Raw genomic sequence first — 23,569 nt, 5'->3', positions numbered from 1 at the left:
TGGCCATGCTTCTGGTTACTGCACAAGCAGGATAAACTTCAGAATCTATGGGTGGGTTCTCAGCACTTGCAGGCTTGCTCGTGAGCTGAACTGCTGGGAACACATCCCCCTTGCCAGGTTATACCCGAGTAAGACATCCACATCGCGTATCGGGAGTGCAGACCTCACCCCTATCGTGACTGGCCCGAATACGAAGTCACATTTCAAAAATATTTTATGCAGAGGTACGGCTCAGTCCCTTTTCCAATCCCTTCTAGTACATTTACATCCCCCGTCTCCGTCTCAGCACTGAATTCCAACACTTTGCTTAGGATTAAGGACTGAAAAGCCCAGTGTCTCTCCAGATTCTCACTGGAACCGGGTTTGCCCCCTCCTTTACTGATACCAACCCATTCGAAATAAACCTCTCACGTCTTTCCTGAACTCGGCTTGACCCCTCCTCCCTTAGCGGCATTTCAGCCGGCTTAATGCAGGCGGTTGGGGTTGTCACCATTCCCTTTCCTTTATCTCTTTTGGGAGCAAAACACTTAGATGTTACGTGACTGGCCTTTCCACAGTTAAAACATGTGAAACTGGGGTACTTCCCTCCAGACTGCTTCTAATCCTCCTTACCCTTTCTGCTAGTCCCCGGCTTACTCTCTGACTTAGCCGGTGGCCTCTCTCTATCATCCCTATTACCCCCCTGGTAGCCCTTACTCAGAGAAAACTTTCCCTTGTGAGTTAAGGCATACTCGTCTGCTAACTTGGCAGTCACAGACAGAGTTTCTGCCTCTTTCTCATCTAAGTACATCCTCATACCCTCAGGGACACTGCTTTTAAACTTCTCAATCAGCATCAACTGTTTTAGTTTGTCAAGATCCTCACTGGCCCCTTTCAAGGTGCACCAACAATCAAAGTACATCTGTATCTCACGGGCAAACTAAATACGTGCGGTCCCACGGCTTCTTCAAATTTTGTAACCTTTGCCGGTATGCCTCTAGAACAAACTTGTAAATCTTTATTATAGCCCTGTTTACTTCATCATAATTCCTTGCTTCATCTGCAGACAATGCCAAATAGGCTTGCTGAGCCTTCCCCTTAAGAACACTCAACAAAACAACTCACTTCTTCTTCAGCCAGTTCTGATTCATAGTGACTTTCTCAAAATGTAGAAAATACCTATTGGCATCTGTTTCCTCAAATGGGTGTGCCGACTTAATTTCCTGACTAACCTTGAAACCCCCCCACCCCCCTGCTGGGTCTGGCACTGGTCCTCCTTCCTGCAATGTTTTTATCCTTTACAGCTCAAACTGCCTTTCTCTTTCTCTTTCTTCACTCTTTCGTTCTGCTTCTTCTCTCTGTCTTTCTACCTCCAGTTTTTTTTAACTTGTAACGCAAAGTCGTGCTGCCGTGCTCTTTTCTTCTCCTCAGCCTCGAGCCTTAATCTTTCCATCTGAACCTGGGTCTCAACCCCGATAGATTTACTTTCAGGAAACAACTCCAACTCCTCTACATGAAACAACTCCTTGGATACATAATACTCGGCTATGGCTCTCTGCATTTCCAACTTCCTCGCTGTTGACTTCACCTTTGAAAGTTTTAACCTTCTTGCAATACTCAGCAGCTCCAACTTCCTGGCATCCTCTAATGCCTCCGACGTTGGCTGCACCAAAAATGTATCAATGTTCATTTCTACTGTTTTTCCACACAACCCAAATCAGATAAGGGAATTTACCCAGTCAATTCAAACAGCCCCCAATTTGTCGTTCAAAATCCCAGACGAGCTCCCAAGTTTGTCATGTACCCTGTGACCGGGTTAAGAACCAGCAGAAATGGAAAACACGTTGGAGTCTGGTATTACCGTAAACTAATAGTGTTTATTAATAAACTAAGCAATACAGTACTATAAAATGAAAATATATGAAACCGGTTAGCAAAGATATCTACAGAAGTATGGAACTAGGAATCAAAACCAGGCTCTTTCAGAGCTAGGGGTAAATGGATACAGTCTTAAAATATGGTGCAGAGTTCAGTTCCGGTCGAGGTAGTTGTTTGAGTATCGTTGGAGAGAGCGAGAGAGAGAGAGGTGATGCCATTGCCGTCGATCTTTCTGTTGTCTTCTTGTCCTGTTATGGTCACCGACTATGACCGTGTACGACCGTTCTTCGGTGGTGGACCTGTCACCAAGGCAAGGGTGGACACACAAACAGTTCCCCACCGGTCGCACCATCACACACTGTGAGCCACTGATTGATTCCCTGAATTGATCCTCCAAACCTCCACCTTCATGTGGGTGCACAACGCTCGTTCAGTGTCCCGTGGTGTGTCTGCCTGTGTCTTAGCAGACCTGCTTTTTATCTCCACATGCTGGACCCCGGCTGTCCATCAACCAGCTCCGCCCTGCTGTCTCTGCAGGAATCTTAACAAGCAGGCAAAAGTGTCCTTGGAGCTAAGGTAAATAATCAGCTGAAGAACCACAACATTAAATCAGGTCTCTCTCTCTCACATCTGCGCTGGGTGCCTCCTCCCCCTCCCCCCCTCTCTCTCTCTCAATAGCAGCCCAGGTCAATAGGGTCAGCTCTGGACCCCATCTCAAACTCGGTTTTAAGAATTTGGCCACTGACCCTGAATGATGAAATCAAAGTGCGTATTTTACTTTATCTTTAGATTTTTAATTTCTGAGACTTAGAGTTTTTTCCCTTATTATTTTAAATAATTTAAATGAATTTAAAACTCAACTATTTTGAAATCAATCCTCTAAATATAACTCAAAGGCCTTTGATACTGGCCCAGTTATGGAGGATTGGCTTAGCTGGCCTAATATTTGCAGATCAGATTATTGTGGGGAGCATTACAAGTCCAAATAATTGGCTGGATTGAGGACAGTGTGGCACCTAGTTGCTCATTAAGCATAAAACCCTCAAAATATAATGAAGGGTTCTTTATCCCTTTACTCTTTATTTTGCTTAGAGAATCCTCTCATCTTCATTTTTATTTAAACTTCTTTTGTCCTTCATATTTTATTGTGTAGTGTGAGAAGTCCATTAAGTCTAAACCAACTCTTGAAGTGTTTTCGTTCAATTTGTAAGTTTCAATATGTACATTTAATGTCACAGAAATGTATACAATATACATCCTGAAATTCTTTTTCTTCGCAACCATCCATGAAAACAGAGGAGTGCCCCAAAGAATGAATGACAGTGAAATGTTAGAACCCCACATACCCACAGCTCCTCCCTCCCAGGCAGTCTTCCCATTCCCTCAAATTTCCATGTTCTCTCAAATGGCTATCTGCTCCCCTTGATTTCTACTGTCACTCAGTTAGGCTAAAGGCAATTTACAGCAGCCAATAAGCTCATCAACATGGCAATGGGATGTGGGGAAAAAACTGAGGAAATGCACTGAGCTAGAGACAGCACCTGAAGTAGATCAAACCTGAGCCTATGAACTTGTGTAACAATCAGCCAATATTGAGATGCTGGTGCCAACAATGGGTACACTTCAAGGCTGTCACAATGTTTTGAGTAGTTAAAGATTACTCTCCTTTAGTACTTTCATCCTTTGAGACATGAACTGCTTGAACAAGGAGATTACTGAACCTTAAGTTCTGTATGTGGCAGAGGGCTCCATCTAGAGGCACTAAATAGAAACAATGAAAATGTCTTAGATGAATAATAAGAATCTCTGAAATTATGATCTGTTACAATCTGCTGGGGCCAAAAGCCTAATCATTTATTTTAATGATGATACTACTTGGAAAAGAGAAGTCAGCAGTAGGAACATGTTTACTGCAGTCTGTATGTAAGATAATAGTAGCATAGCTGTTCACACAACGCTGTTGCAGCTCAGGATGTTTCAGAGTTTGGAGTTCAATTCCGATGCCATCTGTACAGAGCCTGTACATCCCCTCCATGGTCTGCGTGGGTTTTCCACAGGTGCTCTGGTTCCCTCCCCAGGGTAGGTAATTGATCTCTGTAAATTGTCCCGTGATTAGGCTGTCAGTGAGTTGCTTGGGCAGTGTGGTTTGAAGGTGTGGAAGAGCCTACCCCGTGCTGAATCACAATTGATAGTTGAGCATTCTTCTCAGTTACATTTATTTATATATTTTCCCCTTTCCTGCAATTGGACTGGTTGCTAAACAGCTAATGGTTTACAAACCAAAGATTCCTGCATTGCTATAGTTATCTATTATTTAATACCCAAAGGTATTCTCATTTATCTGCAGGACACTTTTGCATACTTGTTATGCTAATTGTCCAAAAATAAGTGAGCACCTAAATTGATGGATCTGCAGTCTTGATCAGTTCCATTAGTTGAGATTGCTTAGCTCTCTCTGCTGCTTGCTGCTTTTATACATGTTGCAACTTCATTAAGCTACAGTGGCATGCAAAAGTTTGGGCACCCCTGATCAAAATTTCTGTTACTGTGAATAGTTAACTGAGTAGAAGATGAACTGATCCCCAAAAGTCATAAAGTTAAAGATGAAACATTCTTTTCATCATTTTAAGCAAAATTAGTGTATTATTGTTATTTTTTACAATTTTATAGTGGAAAAGAAGGAAAAGAGCTCCATGCAAAAGTTTGGGCACCCCAAGAGATTTGAGCTCTCAGATAACTTTTACCAAGGTTTCAGACCTTAATTAACTTGTTATGGCTATGGCTTGTTCACAATCATCATTAGGAAAGGCCAGGTGATGCAAATTTCAAAGCTTTATAAATACCCTGACTCCTCAAACCTTGTCCCAACAATCAGCAGCCATGGGCTTCTCTGAGCAGTTGTCTAGCACTGAAAATTAAAATAAATGATGCCCACAAAGCAGGAGAAGGCTATAAGAAGATAGCAAAGCGTTTTCAGGTCGTCGCTTCCTCAGTTCATAGTGTAATTAAGAAATGGCAGTTAACAGGAACGGTGGCGGTCAAGTTGAGGTCTGGAAGACCAAGAAAACTTTCTGAGAGAACTGCTCATAGGATTGCTGAAAGGCAAATCAAAACCCCTGTTTGACTGCAAAAGACCTTCAGGAAGATTTAGCAGACTCTGGAGTAGTGGTGCAATGTTCTACTGTGCAGCGACACCTGCACAAATATGGAAGAGTCATCAGAAGAAAACCTTTCCTGCTTTCTCACCCAAAAATTCAGCATCAGAAGTTTGCAAAGGAGCATCTAAACAAGCCCGATGCATTTTGGAAACGAGTCCTGTCGACTGATGAAGTTAAAATAGAATGTTTGGCCGCAATGCGCAAAGGTATGTTTGAAGAAAAAAGGGTGCAGAACTTCATGAAAAGAACACCTCTCCAACTGTTAGGCATGGGGGTGGATCGATCTTGCTTTGGGCTTGTGTTGCAGCCAGTGGCACGGGGAACATTTCACTGGATGAGGGAAGAATGAATTCAATTAAGTACCAGCAAATTCTGGAAGCAAACATCACACAGTCTGTTTAAAATAAAAGCTGAAGCTGAAAAGAGGATGGCTTCTACAACAAGATAATGATCCTAAATATACCTCAAAATCTACAATGGACTACCTCAAGAAAGCAAGCTAAAGGTTTTGCCATGGCCCTCACAGTCCCCTGACCTAAACACATCGAAAATCTGTGGATAGACCTCAAATGAGTAGTGCATGCAAGACGGCCCAAGAATCTCACAAAACTAGAAACCTTTTACAAGGAAGAATGAGTGAAAATCCCCCAATCAAGAATTGAAAGACTCTTAGCTGGCTCCAAAAAGCATTTACAAGCTGTGATACTTGCCAAGGGGGGTGTTACTAAATACTGATCATGCAGGGTGCCCAAACTTTTGCTTCGGGCTTTTTTCCTTTTTTGTTATTTTGAAACTATAAAAGATGGAAATAAAAAAGTAATCTTGCTTAAAATATTAAAGAAATGTGTCATCTTTAACTTTGGGCTTTTTGGAAGTCAGGTAATCTTTCACTTAGCTATTCACAGTAAAAGAAATTTTGACCAGGTGTGCCCAAACTTTTGCATGCCACTGTATACAGCATGGAAACAGATTCTTCAGCCCACTTTGTTTTTGCTGACCATGGTGCCCTTATCCAACTAAATACCTCTTATGCATGTATTTAACAAAATGTCTTTTAAATTCTTCCTTTCTTTTCAAATCTTTATTATTATTATCCAAAATAACAAGAGCGCATCGAAGTAAGTAACGCTTACAATGTCTCAAAAGGGGGACAAAAACAGTACTAAGGATTGAAAAATATGGTGACACAAAAGAAGAGAAGAAAAGGAAAAAAAACCCTACTAAAGCAAGAAAAAAGTGAGAGGAAAAAACCCATTAGGTGTTCAACCCCTGAGCCATGTGTCATACAAAAAGCTTCTGAAGATAAACATCAAACTGCCAGCAAAAAAAATTATACCAAAATTTACAATTAGATCGTGGAGGAAATCTATCAATTATCTCAAATGGTAGTAATGAGCAAATGAACCCCACCTTTTCTCAAAATCAAACATAGGTTTGAAGGTTCAACTTCTAATTTTCTCCAAGCTAAGACATAACATCGCTTGAGAGAACCGTTGTGGCAGAGTGGGAGCCGACGTATCCTTCCACTTCAACAGAATGCCCCTCCTACTGTCAATGTAACAAACACAATAACATGTTGGTCAGACAAAGAAATACCGTGGATATTTTGAGTTATTATTCCAAAGAGCACAGTTAATTTGTTAGGTTGTAAATTAATTTTAAGTGCTTTAGAAATTGTAAAAAAAACTGACTTCCAAAACTGTTCCAGTATAGAACAAGACCAAATCATGTGTCCACCCAGAAGGGTGACAGTAACTCAGTAACCATGCTCAGTAACGTGCAGAAGAACATCTCTGATAACACAACACATCAAACGTTGAAGTGGATGGGCACAAATCCATCCTGGGATATATTCTTGTATTCAGTAAAGTGACCACTAAGTGTATATTTCCAAGCCATACTGCATTTATTGTTTAAGGATGTTTACATAGCTTTTAAGTGATTTTGCCAATAACTGAATTTTTGCTCTTTAAAGCCAAAAGATGTCAATTTGTATTGCTAACCAGGCATAACTGTTGTGTTGAAAATTTTAACGTTTGCAGTTTTTCATCTATGTAATCAAGAAGCAGTTGTTGGAAAATGCACATTGTATTTTTAGAGAGGGACTTGAAAGTCCACCATGATTGCCTTTAGGGGCAAAATAATCAAGTCATTAGCTTTGACCTATGCATATAAATTATCTTCATGAGAAAATGATAGATAGCACCTTGGTTTCATATCCAAGCAAAGAGTCAATATGTTAAAAGTCAAGCCAATAATTTGGGGCAAACAGTGAAGTGTGTATATATTTTAACCATACTTTTTGTATAAATGACTTTGAAAATTCATTACAAAGCTGAAATACAGATTCCAGTTAATTGGAACATAGTGGCACCAGCATAAATATGGCCCAATTAAGCGGCTGCCCCAATTAGCTGAAGTTTCATGGAAGTAGTTAACCAGATACAAAATCGACAAGCTACTGTTTAACTGAGTAGCACATTACGTAATTAAATGAAATGCAGGACAAACTAGACACAACCAATGCTACAGCAGTACTATAAAACTGTATTAATTCTTTGTATTATTGTTCTATGTATTAATAGTTACTGATGGAGGAATTCACCAAGTATACACTGCATGTTCTTTTCATTAATAGTAAATAAACTATTAGCACAAATACCTAGTACAGATAATGTATAATGCTTTTTACAATCTCATCCTCTAGTTCTTCGTTTTCATTGCAACATTCTAGATGATTGTTGATACCTTCAAATTCTTAGCATACAAAATGCTGGTGGAACTCAGCAGGTCAACTAGCATCTATGGAAATGAAGAAACAGTCGACGTTTTGGGCCAAGACCCTTCTTCAGGGGACTTCCGGTATGGCGCAGATACAACCAGCACAATCAGTAAGGGCTCCCAGATGTTCTTATTTCTCCCTAAATAAGAAACGGTTATTTAAATAGAAAACTGGGTCTCGCAGCATGAAAGGGGGAAACAAAAGAAAGACAAGAGGCAAACTGCAACAAAGCCCACAGCCAAGCGATAAAATACCGACGGACGGTGAAGACACTGAGAATGGCGCTAGCAACCAAGCTGAACACGAGGATATGGAGGCTGTTCATGTTAACATCATGGCCAAAATACAGATGCTTTGTTCGGACATGAAAAAAGAACTGAGTGATACCTTGGGTTTTCTAAAGAAGGAACTGGTGGATTTCAGAGAACAAATTAACCAGAAGCTGAATGTTATTGTTGGTGATTTAAAAGAAATAACAGGCAGAGTTGAGGATATGAAGCAAATGATGGCAGAAGTGGAGGAATGGAATGCCGAAGCCAGGGAGGTTCTTTTCCACACACTGGAACTTCAGAAGATCATTCAAGCTTGACTAATGGAACTGGAGGCACGTTCACACAAGAATAACATATATATCCATGGAATTTCTGAGGGGGCGGAAGGAGACAACATACAGGAATTTCTGGAAAAACTTATTAAAAGTGTTCTCCCTTCCCGATGCTGCTCTCGGCATACAGCGCTGCCATCGATCTCTTGGATCCAGACCACCACAAGGTTCTAACCCAAGTTCCGTGGTCATCTACTTTCTGGAGTATAAAATTAAAGAGTTGGTGCTTAGCTCTGCGTGGAAAAAATTAGAGATTTATTATGATGGGAAAAGAGTATTTTTTAATCAAGACTACCCAACCAAAATACTTTTGAAAAGAAACGCTTACTCCTCCATCAGAAAGACGCTTAAAGAAAAGGGGCTTCGGTTCCAGACTCTTTACTCAGCCAAACTTTTTTGACATTGGACAAGTCATCTACAATAATGCATTGGAGGCGACAGAAGACCTGAAGAACGGGAGTTTTCCCGGACTGTCCCGGGATTGTGGCCCCTGCGGAATGCACAGCCACAGCGAAATTGAGGCGGCTTTCCTGGGAGACAGCGGGTGCAAAATCCCGTTGGGAATGAGAAACATGTCTGAAACGCATCCAGGACAAGCTAAAGGAATTTCGACGCAACAAAGATACTGCATGAGAGCTTGCAAAAGTACAGTGATAAAATATCCTTCAGCCAGGTCGGTAAAATCACATGTACCCTAACACAAACTATAATTGACTTTATATTCAGAACTTAAAAATAGAACATGAACGATTTTTCCTCTGTAAGCTCTTATTACTATAACTGACCACAAACCTGGGAGCTGATGTTTGATTTTGTTGTTTTTTGTGCACTGTCCTGATTTCAATTATTCAGAGTCATCTACCTGCACTAGGAGGGGCCCCTTCAGGTTCAATGGCTTCCCCCCACCCCTAACATAGAAGTTTAGTATAAACTTCAAAGATAGAAGTCACAGAAGTTGCCTGTGTTGTTTGTATGTTAAATGTTAGTTTGTTGTACAGACAGAAGTTCATTTATTTAGGTCATCTAGGGATATTTAAGTATTTATATAAACCCATTTTCATTGGCGTGGAATGCCATATCAAGAATACAGAGTAATCACCCTTAATGTGTATGGGCTACAGAACCCAATCAAAAGGAGTAAGGCTATAGCTAAGCTGAATAGAGAAAAGCAAGTTAGAATTTTTTGGCAAGAAACTCACCTTTCAAAGATTGAACATGAGAAGTTATGCAAAATGGGATTTAAAAATTGTTATTACTCTTCTTTTGAGAGGAGAAACACACGGGGAGTTGCAATACTAATCTCAAATAAAGTAAATTTCCGGTTTTCCTCACAGATTACAGACAGAAGGGTGTTATTTACTGGAGAAGGGTTATATTGATCATAAAGAGGTTACACTACTGATTGTTTACAGACCACCAGGAAGTGATAAACAGCTGATTAAGAAGGTTTTTAATATGATATCTGTGGAAACATCTGGTGTGGTAATATGTTGGGGGGGGGGGGGGAACTGGAATATTCAATTACATCCTTCCCTGGACTCCTCAAATAGAACAAAAAAGAAAACCCAGAAACATTACATGTCAAGAAACTGCTCAAAGAAATAGGCATGATGGATATATGGAGAGAGTTACACCCACTTGATAGGCGGTTCACCTCTTTTTTCTCAACCCCACTCTGTGTACTTGAGAATAGATTTTTTTTATTGTTTATTTCAGAGAGGACCAGGATTATAAAATGTGATATAGGGGTAAGAGACATGTCTGACCACGCAGGGGTTTACTTAACATTACATTTAGACAACAGACCCAAAGATACCTTGTGGAGACTTAACTCCTGTCTTTTGAACAATCTCCTATGTTTAAAGTACCTAAAGAAAGCGTTTGAAGACTATATGATATATAATGATAGTGGAACGGTGTCCCCCAGCATCCTGTGGGATGTTGCAAAAGCTGTTATTAGGGGTAAACTCATAAAGTGGTCAGCTCAGAAGAAAAAGAGAAAAAAATCAAGGATCTTACTGAAAAATTACAATTTTTGGAGAGTAAACATATGGAGTATAATGACAGTAATGTCTTGAATCAAAGTTTGGATACAAAACGAACTCTAAATAATATGAAAGTGAAGTTGAGAAGAGAGCTAAATTTGTCATAACAAAATTTATGACAAAATATAAACAAAATATAAATAAAATTTATAAACACGATTGGTTCCAAATCTAAGAAATTACTTGCATGGAGAATATATAAACAACAGACTGAGAGATCTATACAGAGGGTGAAACACCCCCAGACTAATAAGATGCTTCACTAATTGGAAAACCTTCAAAAATCTTTTGAAATGTACTATACAATGTTATATGCTCAACCCAAAGTTGCAGAGTTAGCAGACATATCTAGTTTCTTAAGGTCCTTAGATTTACCATATGTAGGAATGGAGCAAATAGCTCAGGAGGTAACAAAAGAAGAACTAGGTAAGGCTATATCAGCATCAAAAATAAGTAAAATATCAGGTGCTGGTGGCTATCCAGCGGAATGGTACAAAACTTTCAGAGAGGTAATAATACCAATACTTAAGAAATGTTTTAGTTATGTTCTCGGAGGAGGGGAGACTCCGTTGTGCTAGAATCAAGCAATAATTTCAGTAGTTCCTTAAAGTGGTAAGGACTGGACTGATTGCAGTTCCTGTAGGCCCAAATCTGTTCTAAGCATAAATTGTAGATAATTTGCATCAATATTAGAAAAAGATTGGAAAATATAATTCCAGATCTAATTGACACAGATCAAAAAGGTTTTGGCAAAAATAGGCAAATCCAGGATAATGTGAGATGGGACCTTCATCTCATTGACCATATGAGCAAAAATAACCTGGAATCTGTAGTTATTAGCCTTGATGCTGAAAAGGCCTTTGACTCGGTACAATGGGAATATCTCTACTTGGTACTTAAAGTGGTTTGGCTTTAGTAATCAGGTAATTGGATGTCTGAAATCTTTATATTCTTCCCCTACAGCCAGAATTAAAATAAATGGGAATTTATCTAAAATATTTCTTGAAAGGGGATGTCGACAAGGGTGCCCCCTAGGCCCCACACTTTTCGCTCTTTTTATCGAGCCTTTGGCCCAGGCAATTAGAGAAGACAAGATTATAACAGGTGTACTGATCAGAGATACCGAAAATAAGATTTGTCTGTATGCGGATGACATTCTTGTGACTCTTACTGGTCCTAATGCAGGTTTGCCTGAATTATTATCCTTGTTGGAAGAATTCAGTTCCTACTCTGGCTATAAATTAAATATACATAAAACCCAAACTTTAAATTTTAATTACGAGCCACAAGAAAACATTTACAGAATGAGTAAATTCAGATAGAAAGGTAATACTAAATACTTAGCAAATACCTGAAGACTTGTCTACTATCTATGAACATAATTATATCCCTGTAACAGCTGATATTAAGGCAGACTTAAATAGATGGTCAATGCTGCCAAAGAATATATATAATTGAAAAGAAGCCATAAAAATGAATGTATTACCTAGATTGCTCTTTATTTTTCAATCATTGCTTGTTGAAGTACCTTTTAAGCAATGTAATGAATGGAAAAGAAAGATTTCAACGTTTATTTGGGGGAAACAGAAACCAAGAATTAGATTTCAGACGTTACAGCTGCCTAAGGATAAAGGTGGATTTGCTGTGCCTTGCTTTGAAGACTATTATAGAGCAGCACAGCTGCGCAGTCTGGTCTGTTGGTATGACCCTAATTGTGAGGCACAGTGGAAGGATTTGGAACAAAGTCTAATAATTATTCCTCTCCAATTTTTACTGGGGGATAAAGCACTCCAAAAGAAGCATTTAAATAAACTGACTAAGTGGATAACAGTCACTCTAAACATCTCCTATAAAGAATTTTAAGAACCAAAATTTGAAAGAAATGTAAGAATACTACATTGGGTGGCACATGACACAGAATTCCTTCCAGTAGATTTACACATTGGACAAATAAGGGAATCACCTCATACTGTACAATATCCTCCATTAAGGGTCTGAGTCCTTTCAACAACTCACAGAAATATATTGAGAAACAAGACTTCTTTAGCTATCTTCAGCTAAGACAATATTTTAATAAAAATATTAAAACTTGGAGAGAAAGGGTTAAATCGGATTAATATATTCATTGATGTGTATAAAGGTAATGTTAAAAAGAAACTGATAACCAGGATTTACTCGATTTTACAATCTTAACGGGTCTCTCCACAATGTATGTTAAATGAAACTGGGAGAAAGAAACCAACATAAAATTGACAGAAGATGATTGGTTAAACATACACAGGACACATTCAACTACTTCAAGCTCAGGTCTGTGGAGGAAATTCACCTGGAAGAATACCTTAGATTTTTCATAATGCCAAAAATACAGAAGTTACATAGTAACAGACCTGAACAAGGTCAATGTTGGAGAATGTGTGATAACATGTTGGCTGATCATTTTCATATTTTCTGGGAGTGTCCAAAGATTTTGTCTTATTGGTTGGATGCAGTAACAGAGATTAATTTTGACTTTAACGTTATTTATCTGGCTAATTACCAAATGGGCTCAAAAAGCACGAAGGTATTTGTTACAAATACTACTAGCAGCTAGTAAGAAAGCCTTTACCAGGAAATGGCTAAACAAGGAGCCTCCTACAGTCCTGGAATGGATAGAAATAGTTCAAGAAAATTATGTTATGGAACGATTGATTTTCTCTCTGAGACATGCCACTAAAAAATTTGAAAGTCACTGGGAAAATTGGACATTTTATTTGAACCTGAAATGACTTCTTCACTGTAGATTTATTTGGTTTGAAGAACTTTGCTTTATTTCTTCCTATGAGGGAACCTGCAGAATGGACTTTAAAGTTATTGATCTTAAGGTCCCCTGAGACTTTGAAGGACAATTATGGACGTAAGAATTTGGTTAACCTTGATACAGCAATATAACCCATTTCTCTATTCATTTTTTCTATTATAAGATATGGATTTTACTTTGCCTATGATGACCCTGTCTGTTTTTATCCTGTTTGTTCTGTTATTGGCAAGACAATAAAAATAAAGTTTTTTAAAAAAAGACCCTTCTTCAGGACTGAAAAGGAAAGGGGAAGTTGCCAGAACTTACCTTAAAATTCATCACTGCTTCCTGACTTGAAGTAGTAAAATTATTTGACTTTCACTCCTGGCTGTTTCAGCTGTCTCCAAGCCTGAATGCTTGAAATGTAGTGAGCAAGATAGTACTGAGTTGTCTTACCACAAATGAGAAAATCTGCAGATTCTGTAAATCTGACAGGCACACGTGAAATACTGGAGGAACTCAGCAGGCCAGGCAGCACCTTTGGGAAGAAGTACAGTCGACGTTTTAGGCTCAAATCCTTTGGCAGAACAGGAGAAAAAAAGCTGAGTAGATTTGAAAGATGGGGGAAGGGAGAGAGAAACGCCAGGCGATAGGTGAAACTTGAAGGGGGAGGGAAGAAGCAAAGAGCTAGGAAGTTGATTGGTGAAAGAGACGGTAGGCCATGGAGGGAAGAAAAAAGAGAGGGGGAAGAACACCAGAGGGAGGTGGCAATGGACAGACAAGTATGTAACATGAGAGTGGGACAAGGGGATGGGAAATGGTGGAAGTGGGGGTGGGGCATTACTGGAAGTTTGAGAAATTGATGTTCATGTCACGAGGTTGGAGGCTACCCAATCGGGATATAAGGTGTTGTTCCTCCAACCAAAGTGTGGCCTTATCCCAATAGAGGAGAAGGCCATGGATGGAGATATCTGAATGGGAATGGGAAGTGGAATTAAAAAGGGTGGCCACTGGGAGATCCCATTTGTTCTGGCAGATGGAGCAGAGATCAGAGGGGAGGGACAAATGGACAAGGGAGTCACTTAAGGAGCGATCCCTGCAGAAAGTGGGAGGAGGGGAGATGTGTTTGGTGGTGGGATCCAGTTGGAGCTGGCGGAAGTTTGAGAGAATTATGTGCTGGACATGTCTGATCTCCCTCCTGGCACTTACTCTTGCAAGCAGAATAAGTGCTACGCCTGTCCCTACACCACCTCCCTCCCTCACTACAATTCAGGGCTCAAACAGTCCTTCCAACAGACACTTCACCTGTGAGTCTGTTGGGGTCATATACTGAGTTTACTGCTCCCATTGTGGCCTCTTGTATACTGATGAGACCCAATGTAGATTGGGAGACTGCTTCGCCGAGCAGCTGCACTCCATCCGCTGGAACATGTGGAATCTCCCAGTGGCCATCCACTTTCATTTCACTTCCCATTCCAATGTGTCCATCCATGGCCTTCTCCTCTAATGGGATAAGACCACACTTAGGTTGGAGGACAACACCTTATATTCCGTTTGGGTAGCCTCCAACCTGCTGGCTTGAATATTGAGTTCTCAAACTTTCAGTAATGCTTCCCCCACCCCTACCCTTTCACCATTTCCCATCCCCGTGTCCCTCTCGCATGTTATATCCTTGCCTGTCCATCGCCTCCCTCTGGTGCTCCTCCCCTCCCCCTTTACACTTTCTTCCAAGGCCTTCTGTCTCTTTCACCAATCAACTTCCTAGTTCTTTGCTTCATTCCTCCCCCTTCGAGTTTCACCTATCACCTGGTGTTTCTCTCTCCCCACCACTCCCCACCTTTCAAATCTACTCCTCAGCTTTATCTCTCCAGTCCTGCGGAAGGGCTTCAGCCCGAAACGTCGACTGTACTCTTTTCTGTAGATGCTGCCTGGCCTGCTGAGTTCCTCCAGCATGTTGTGTGTGTTGCTGAGTTGTCTTATTGCTTATTTCTCACCAACTATTAGTGACAAATATCACTGATTTTGAACAGAAGCACACGCAACTGACACTTTAAAATTTGTCAGCTTAACACAAGTACACGTGACTTACACTAGTTAGAAAGTGTTTGGTGACAATCACATGCCCCAATTAAACATCAGCATTTTCTAAATAAACTAAGGGAATCCCTGCTATTTTCTCAATTAGTTTTTGTTCTTTAATAGTTGTCCCAAATAAGTGGCTGCGCCAATTAACTGATGACCCAATTAATCAGAATCTATTGTTATTCATTGACAGCAACGATTCAGTTTCTTTGTATCTACTGTTAAGATAAATGGACATCTATTCTGGTTGTAGCATTTCATTTTAAAATTTAATACGTGATCTCTTGGAGAAATGAACTTTAATTATCTGTATAGTTCTATTAAATGATTAAGATTACATTTCAGATAAAAATGCATGATTTGTTGATTGCATGCCCAAACCAAAGAAATGTGACATTGCCTTGAGCTCATTGCAAGAAGCTCAATATCTACAAGCTTTGTAAAAATTGAAATGTTGTAGGTAACGTGTCGTCCAAAATATTACTTGTCACATTACATGATTATTATTCTATAAGTAGAAATCACAACTTTTGATTTTATTCATTGACTTTCAGAGTTGAACTTGCAGAGGTTCTTGATTTGCATGCTTTTGACAGCCAAGCTAGTGAAAGGTAAGTTTGCTACAATTCACACAATGAGACCTACACTTGCTGTTTTTTCCGTTACAGCTTATTTTCAAAATGAAAATGAAAGTAATGCTAATGGTCGATATGAGGGAAACAAAAAATGATAGGAAAAACTCAGCTTGTCAGACAGCATTTGTGAAGAAATCAGCAGAGTTAACAATTGACCTGAAATGTTAGCTCTACACATGTTCTATTACTTGCAAAGGTCTTGCTGCACTTTCTGTTTTTATTGTGACCTTCAGAATCTGCAGTATTTTATTTTTGGTATGACCTGCTCCTGAACCATACTGAGTTAAGATTTTTAATCTAGATGAATTAGGAAATGGGGAAATTTGTTGATAATTGGGTTGGCGCTTATTGAAAGAGTGAAGGCCATGCTGTTCTTGAGTATCAAACAAAGAAATGTCACAGATACAAGGATAATTTAACAGTTTCTTTTAAAAGAGCATTTAAAATTTTAAAATATATAATCAATGTCTACTGTTGTTGATGAACAGGATGCAAATCTTGAGTGTCTGCAAGAAAGAAAGTTAAAAATCCTTGAAAGAATAGTCACTTCCTACTATTTCCTTATCCAGTCTTAATGGTTCAGTAGTAATATAATCTTGTCTGCTTTCTCTTTTTAATTTTTTATGGGTTTATATTTTTATTACAGGTGCAATTAAATGCATACTTGAAAGGAATTAAATATACATGATTGTTTTATTTGTTTAGATTGCAAGAAAGATTACGTCTTGTACAGATGGCAGAACCTCACCTTGATAAGGTATCCTGTTTCTCTGAGGGCATGTATAAATTTTGCTATTATATATAGTAATTTTTTATTGTTTTTATTTGACATTAAATGAAATCTAAAGTTGGTGTGTTAAAAGAGCGGTTTAAATCTGAGCAACATAATTTTTCAATGTAATTCAAGAAGGTCTCAATTTTTCAGGAAGCATGGTGTTTTGAACATTTGGAGTGCCTGTACATAATCAGTGAAATAGATCTCTAATTTCTATAAGACATTGAAGCAGAATTAGGCCATTCAGCCTATTGTGCTTGCTTTGCCTTTTGATCATAGCTGATTAATTTTCCCTCTCAATTCCATTCTCCTGCCTTTTCTCTGTAACTTTAATGCTCTTACTATCAAACTCTGTATATTCAATGACTTGATCTCCACAGCCATCTGTAAGAATGAATTTCGCCACCCTCTGGCTAAAGAAATCCATCCTTCTCTCTGTTCAAAAGAGATATTCTTGTATTCTGAAGCTGTGCCCTCTGGTCCTAGTTTCATCCACTGTTAGAAACATTTCCACGTCCATTCTATCTAAGCCTCTATCTTGGCATAGCTGAGCATTTGTGGTAACGTTACTTCTGTATAAATTGTTTATGGTATCAAATCTGGCAATATGAATATATACTGATTATGTTTTTAACAATAATGTTTTGGATTTGGTTTTAAAAACGTGTCGCTTTTTGATTGTCAAATTTTAAGAATAGATGGACTCAAGGAAACCTTCCAACTCTGAAATGCTGCCATTACATCTTCTGTGTCTATTCCACTATAGCTTCTTTTACTGCTTCCCCAAAAGTAGATGTTCAGCAGGTGCCTATTAATATCAGCAAGTGATAGCCTTGCAGCAGTGCTTTCTTAAAATGGACTATAGGTGCTTCTGTATTTCTATGTGGACAAGTTCATCCTTTGATCATTAGCACTATATCATATGTTTAGAGTTATCTGTGTGGTGATAACTCTACTTCCAAAGTTCAATTCTGTAGACTTAAAATAGATCAAGTTTCAGTGGTAGGTACAGCTCACAGGTTTCCAAAGTTTTCTTGGGAATTAGGAGCAGGAGTAGACCATTTGGCCCTTCAGCCTGTTTGACTGTTTATATCATCACAGCTGATCTGATTGTATCTTCACCTCTAGTCTAGTCCACTTACAGTAATTTTTAAACCTCTGCTTATCAAAGATCTATTTTATCTTTAAAATATTCACACTCTGCTTCCACTGCCTTTGAGAGCAATCATGTTGCCTTCTCTGTTTCAAATGGGTGACTCCATATTTTGAAATAGTGACCACTGGCTTGAGTTCTCCCAAGAAGAAATATTCTTTCTACATCACCCTGTCAGGACCTGTTGGAGTCTTGTACATTGAAATCAAATTATTCCTTATTATGCTAATCATTGAATTAGCTATTAATACCATAACATTATGCCTTGTAAAAGGAGACCAATACTTTATATACTATCTCAACTGCAGTGTTGCTTGTTTCCCTATGCAACTGAAGCACGACCTCCCTAGTTTCACATTCATTTCTCCTAGTGATAAACAGTAACATTCAGTTAACTTCCCCAATTCATTGCTCTACCTGCATACATGCTCATTGTGAATCATCCATTAGGACACCTGGATCCCTCTACCTGTAAATGTTGCAGGCTCTCAGTATTTAGTTAATGCTTTTTAATTTTCCTACATTACGCACTATTTGTCAGTTCTTTGCCCCATTTACTTTTCTATGTAATTTTGTAGCTTTCACATATCCTCTTCACAAACCAAACTGTTGGCACCTTCATGCCACTTATTTGTTTAAGTTCTCTAATTCTGAGGCCCCAGAACCAAATCCTGCAAAACAACACTTGTTACATTTTGTCAGCCAGGAAAGATCCATTTATCCCTTCTGTTTGCTTCCTATTAGCCAGCAAATTCCTTATCCACTCCAATATGTTACTTTCTATTCCATCTGTTTTAAAAAAAATTTCCACAATAACAATTGGTGTGGTATCTTATCAAATACTTTCTGGAAATGTTAATGTACTGGTTCCTTTTTGTACACAGCACATGATTTCTTCAAAGAGCTCCCACAAATAAAAGAGACAAGATTTTCCTCTCATGAAATAACGCTGATTTTACCTGTTTTACTGTAAATGTTTACAAGTGCACTGTTGCACCATCCTTAATTATAATGCTTAACATTTTCCTAGTGATAGATACTGTTATTTAACCTGTAGTTCCCTGCTTCCTGTCTCTCTCCCTTTTTTTGGATCTAGGAGTTACAATTGCTGTTTTTCAATCTAATGGACCTTCACCAAATCTAGGTATTTTGGGGAAAATTAAAAGCTAAGCATTAGCTCAATGACGTTTTGTCAAAAATATTTTCATCTCCAAATTAATAAGGAAGGGGATTGAAGAGCACATGATAAAGCTAGCCAAAACGTTAACAGAGTGAGCTTGCCCAGTTAAAGTGGGTCCATGGAACTAATAACAGAAAGGGAGATGTTAAAAGGTAAATTAAGTGAGTATTTTGCTTCACCGTAGAGGCTGCAAGTAACATTGCAGATGGTTGTAAGTCAGGAATTGTAAGGGAGGGTGGAACTCAGGAAAAGGAGAATTACCAGGGAAGTGGAATTGTGCAAATTGCTGAAGCTTCAGTTGGTCAAAACCTTAGCTCCTGATGGATTTCATCCGGGAGTCTTAAAAGAAATGGCATGTAAAGGTACTCAGATGTTCCATTACAGTATTTGATTTCTCCAGAAGTCTGAGAGCTGTAGTGTATACCAAAAAAAAAAGTGTTTTGGAACTTGTTTAATCAAAATAGTGATCTAGCATTGTTTCCTTATGAACAAACAAACCTATCATATATTAATATGAAGATGAATTGCTCTCAAGAATATTTAATTGAATATGATAATAGGTTAGTGAAGAAGATTATGAAAAGATCGGAATTTAGATATTTACAAGCCTCATTCACCTCCTGTTAATGATTGTATCAGGATCAGGGATAATATCACTGGCATTATGTTGTGAAGTTTTTAAACTTTGCAGTAGCAGTATATTGCAATACATAACAAATATGGAAAAAACTGAATTACACTCTATATATTTATATTAAATAGTTAAGTGCAAAAATAGAAATAAAAGAAGTAGTGAGGTAGTGTTCATGGGTTCAGTGTCCATTTAAAAATTGTATGGCAGAGGGGAGGAAGCTGTTCCTGAATCATTGAGGGTGTGCCTTTAAGCTTCTGTACCCTCCTACCTGATGTTAACAATGAGAAGAGGGCATGTCCTGGGTGGTGGGGGCCCTTAATGATAGAAGCCGCTTTTCTGAGGTACTGCTCCTTAAGAATAAATGAAGCCTTGTGCATTTGTTTTATTGCAGAGTATCATTACAGTTACATTTGAAATTCCTGGCACCATTTTTGAAGAGAACTTAAACATATACCTTCAGGTAAGTTTTTAAATAGTTTGTATTTTTTTTAAACTTGCCTTTGTTTGCCGTACAGAATATATGTGATTCTCTTGTAATTCTGACTGGAAGTCACATTGTCAATACATGTATTTTTAATGCTGGCTTTTGTGTTTTCTTCATATGGCTGGCACTGTAAGCACTTTGAAAGTGAATTTTAAAATCAAAAAGAAAATAGATTGAAAATTCAGTGTAACCAGTAGGAGTGCCTCATTCCTAATTATTGTTTAACACCAGGTTTGGATATCTTGGTGCCTCTGACCTTTTTGTGGTTTGTTGGAAGTGATAATATACAAACCCCATTTCCAGAAAAGTTGGGATATTTTCCAAAATGCAATAAAAACAAAAATCTGTGATATGTTAATTCAGGTGAACCTTTATTTAACTGACAAAAGAACAAAGAAAAGATTTTCAATAGTTTTACGGACCAACTTAATTGTATTTTGTAAATATACACAAATTTAGAATTTGATGGCTGCAACACACTCAACAAAAGTTGGGACAGAGTTAAGATAAGATTGAAAAGTGCGCAGAATATTCAAGTAACACCGGTTTGGAAGAATCCACATTAAGCAGGCTAATTGGTAGCAGGTGAGGTATCATGACCGGGTATAAAAGTAGCGTCCATCGAGGCTCAGTCTTTGCAAGCAAGGATGAGTCGTGGCTCACCCCTTTGTGCCAAAAATTCGTGAGAGAACTGTTAGTCAGTTCAAAAGGAACATTTCCCAATGCAAGATTGCAGAGAATTTAGGTCTTTCAACATCTACAGTACATAATATTGTGAAAAGATTCAGAGAATTCAGAGACATCTCAGTGTGTAAAGGGCAAGGTCGGAAACCACTGTTGAATGCATGTGATCTTTGAGCCCTCAGGCGGCACTGCCTAAGAAACCGTCATGCTATTGTGACAATTATAGCCACCTGGGCTTTGGAGTACTTCGGAAAACCATTGTCACTTAACACAGTCCGTCGCTGCATCCAGAAATGCAACTTGAAACTGTATTACGCAAGGAGGAAGGCTATTAACTGTCAACTCAATGCAGAAACGCTGGTGAGTTCTATGGGCCCGAGCTCATCTCAGATGGACCGAAAGACTGTGGAACTGTGTACTGTGGTCAGATGAGTCCACATTTCAACTAGTTTTCGGAAGAAACTGGCGTCGAGCTCTCCGTGCTAAAGATGAAAACAACCATTCTGATTGTTATCAGCGAAAGGTGCAAAAGCCAGCATCTGTGATGGTATGGGGGTGCATCAGTGCCCACGGCATGGGTGAGTTGCATGTATATGAAGGTACCATTGACTCTGAGGCATATATTAGGATTTTAGAGAGACATATGTTGCCATCAAGGTGAAGTCTCTTCCCGGGACGTCCATGCTTATTTCAGCAGGACAATGCCAGACCACATTCTGCACGGGCTACAACAGCGTGGCTTTGCAGACACAGAGTGTGTGTGCTTGACTGGCCTGCTGCCAGTCCAGCTCTATCTCCTATTGAAAATGTATGGCGCATCATGAAGAGGAGAATAAGACAACTGAGACCACGGACAGTTGAGCAGCTGAATCCTTATATCAAGTAAGAATGGACAAAATTTCCAATTGCAAATCTACTACAATTAGTATCCTCAGTTCCAAAATGATTAAAAAGTGTTATTAAAAGAAAAGGTGATATAACACATTGGTAAACATGCCTCTGTCCCAACTTTTGTTGAGTGTGTTGCAGCCATCAAATTCTAAATTTGTGTATGTTTACAAAATACAATTAAGTTGGTCAGTAAAACTATTGAAAATCTTTTCTTTGTACTTTTGTCAGTTAAATAAAGGTTCACTTGAATTAACATATCACAGATTTTTGTTTTTATTATATTTTGGAAAATATCCCAACTTTTCTGGAAATGGGGTTTGTATTTTGTGATTTGTTTTGAATTGGTATTGCATCATTCTATGGAATAACTAGTTGATAGAATAATGCATCTCATATTTTACTCAATTACCTATTATCTGTCAGTTTAGTATTATTAAAACAACTTCCTATAATAAATATAAACTTCAGCATAAAGGACTGTAATAAATGGTATTGGTTGTGAAAAGTACAGTCAGCCCTCCTTATCCATGAGGGATTAGTTCCGGGACCCCTCGTGGATACCAAAATTCGCAGATGCTCAAGTCTCTTATTCAACCTGTCTCAGTGCAGTGGACATTAGGCCCCAGTGGCGCTGCTCTGAATCCGCAGTGTTTCTGTTCATGAAAATAATCACGATCATGATTGAAAATAAAGTGGAAACAATAAAGCGATCGGAAAGAGGTGAAACGCCATCGGTCATTGGAAAAGCGTTAGGCTACAGTCGGTCAACGATCAGAGCAATTGTAATGGATAAAGTGAGAAAGGCTGTGCCCCGATGAAAGCTACAATTATTACTAAGCAATGCAGTGGTTTAATTATTGGGCTTTGGGGTTTTGAGTTTTTGATCCTCCACATCAACCTGGCACAGTGGAGAGCGTACTCGATAGTGGTCTGTCACTGGATCGAACTCGGGAAGAAGTTCCCAAGCCTGGCGCTGAAACATATGTTCTTAAGTGTTTTATATGCATAGAAAGGTAAAGTATATACTATATACTAAGAGAAACGTTTGCCTAACTGACGCTAAATAATACCGGATGTACCTGTTCTGACTTACTTAGTAAGAGAACTTCTGATTTTTTTTCGATCCCGATCCACGATAACCCACGCACATCCTCCCGTATACTTTAAGTCATCTGTAGATTACTTATACCTAATACAATGTAAATGCTACGTAAAATAGTTGTTATACTGTATTGTTTAGGGAATAATGACAAGAAAAAAAGTCTGTACATGCTTGAACAAGAAGTGCTGAAAGAGCACTTCCGGATTTCTGTGATTCATGGTTGGTTGAATTCGCGCATGCAGAATTCGCGGATAAGGAGGGCCGACTGTACCCATATTTTCTCAAGAGCTATACACTATTTTCCCCAACCTGAATCATTGGAATGAAATAGTATGATTAGAGCTTTGTTCTTTCCTAGAGAAGGAAGTGTAACCCTGGGTTTGCTTGATGGATTCTCTTTCTACAAATTCACCATTTTCTGTAGTGTACCTACAGGGAGAGTGCGTCCTCGAATCATTGATCTAAACTTTCTCAATGCAATAATTAACTGCTGACCAGGTCATTGTCAATTTTTCTTTTCAAACAAAAAAATTAACTTGCAAGTGATCTGAAAATGAGAGTTCTGAATCTCTTAGTGAGAAATCATTTACTTTTTCTTCTGCAGCTGAGCAAGAAGTGGAGAAAGTGAGCAGATAATTAACCTGGTTGTATTATTGGCTGAAGTAAGGTGCTGCAGTTTCAAATTTCCATTAAATTTTCTTGGAAAATGGATGAAGCCAAAAGTGAT

General features: G+C 38.8%; 1 protein-coding gene across 2 annotated transcripts in view; it reads left to right on the top strand.

Moving 5' to 3' along the window:
* cbwd (COBW domain containing) overlaps nucleotides 1-23,569 on the top strand; it is a 63,432-nt gene that overhangs the window by 34,981 nt on the left and 4,882 nt on the right. For both annotated transcript variants that reach the window (XM_059969948.1, XM_059969947.1), the window contains exons 11-13: nucleotides 15,859-15,915; nucleotides 16,645-16,696; nucleotides 20,073-20,141. In XM_059969948.1, the coding sequence (XP_059825931.1) occupies nucleotides 15,859-15,915; nucleotides 16,645-16,696; nucleotides 20,073-20,141 (178 nt within the window). The remainder of the gene's footprint in view (nucleotides 1-15,858; nucleotides 15,916-16,644; nucleotides 16,697-20,072; nucleotides 20,142-23,569) is intronic.

The sequence above is a fragment of the Hypanus sabinus genome, chromosome 5 (assembly GCF_030144855.1).
Source record: "Hypanus sabinus isolate sHypSab1 chromosome 5, sHypSab1.hap1, whole genome shotgun sequence".
In the NCBI taxonomy this organism is placed as follows: Eukaryota; Metazoa; Chordata; class Chondrichthyes; order Myliobatiformes; family Dasyatidae; genus Hypanus; species Hypanus sabinus.
Note: the sequence above shows the minus strand (reverse complement) of the source record. Positions and strands in the feature narration are given on the sequence as shown.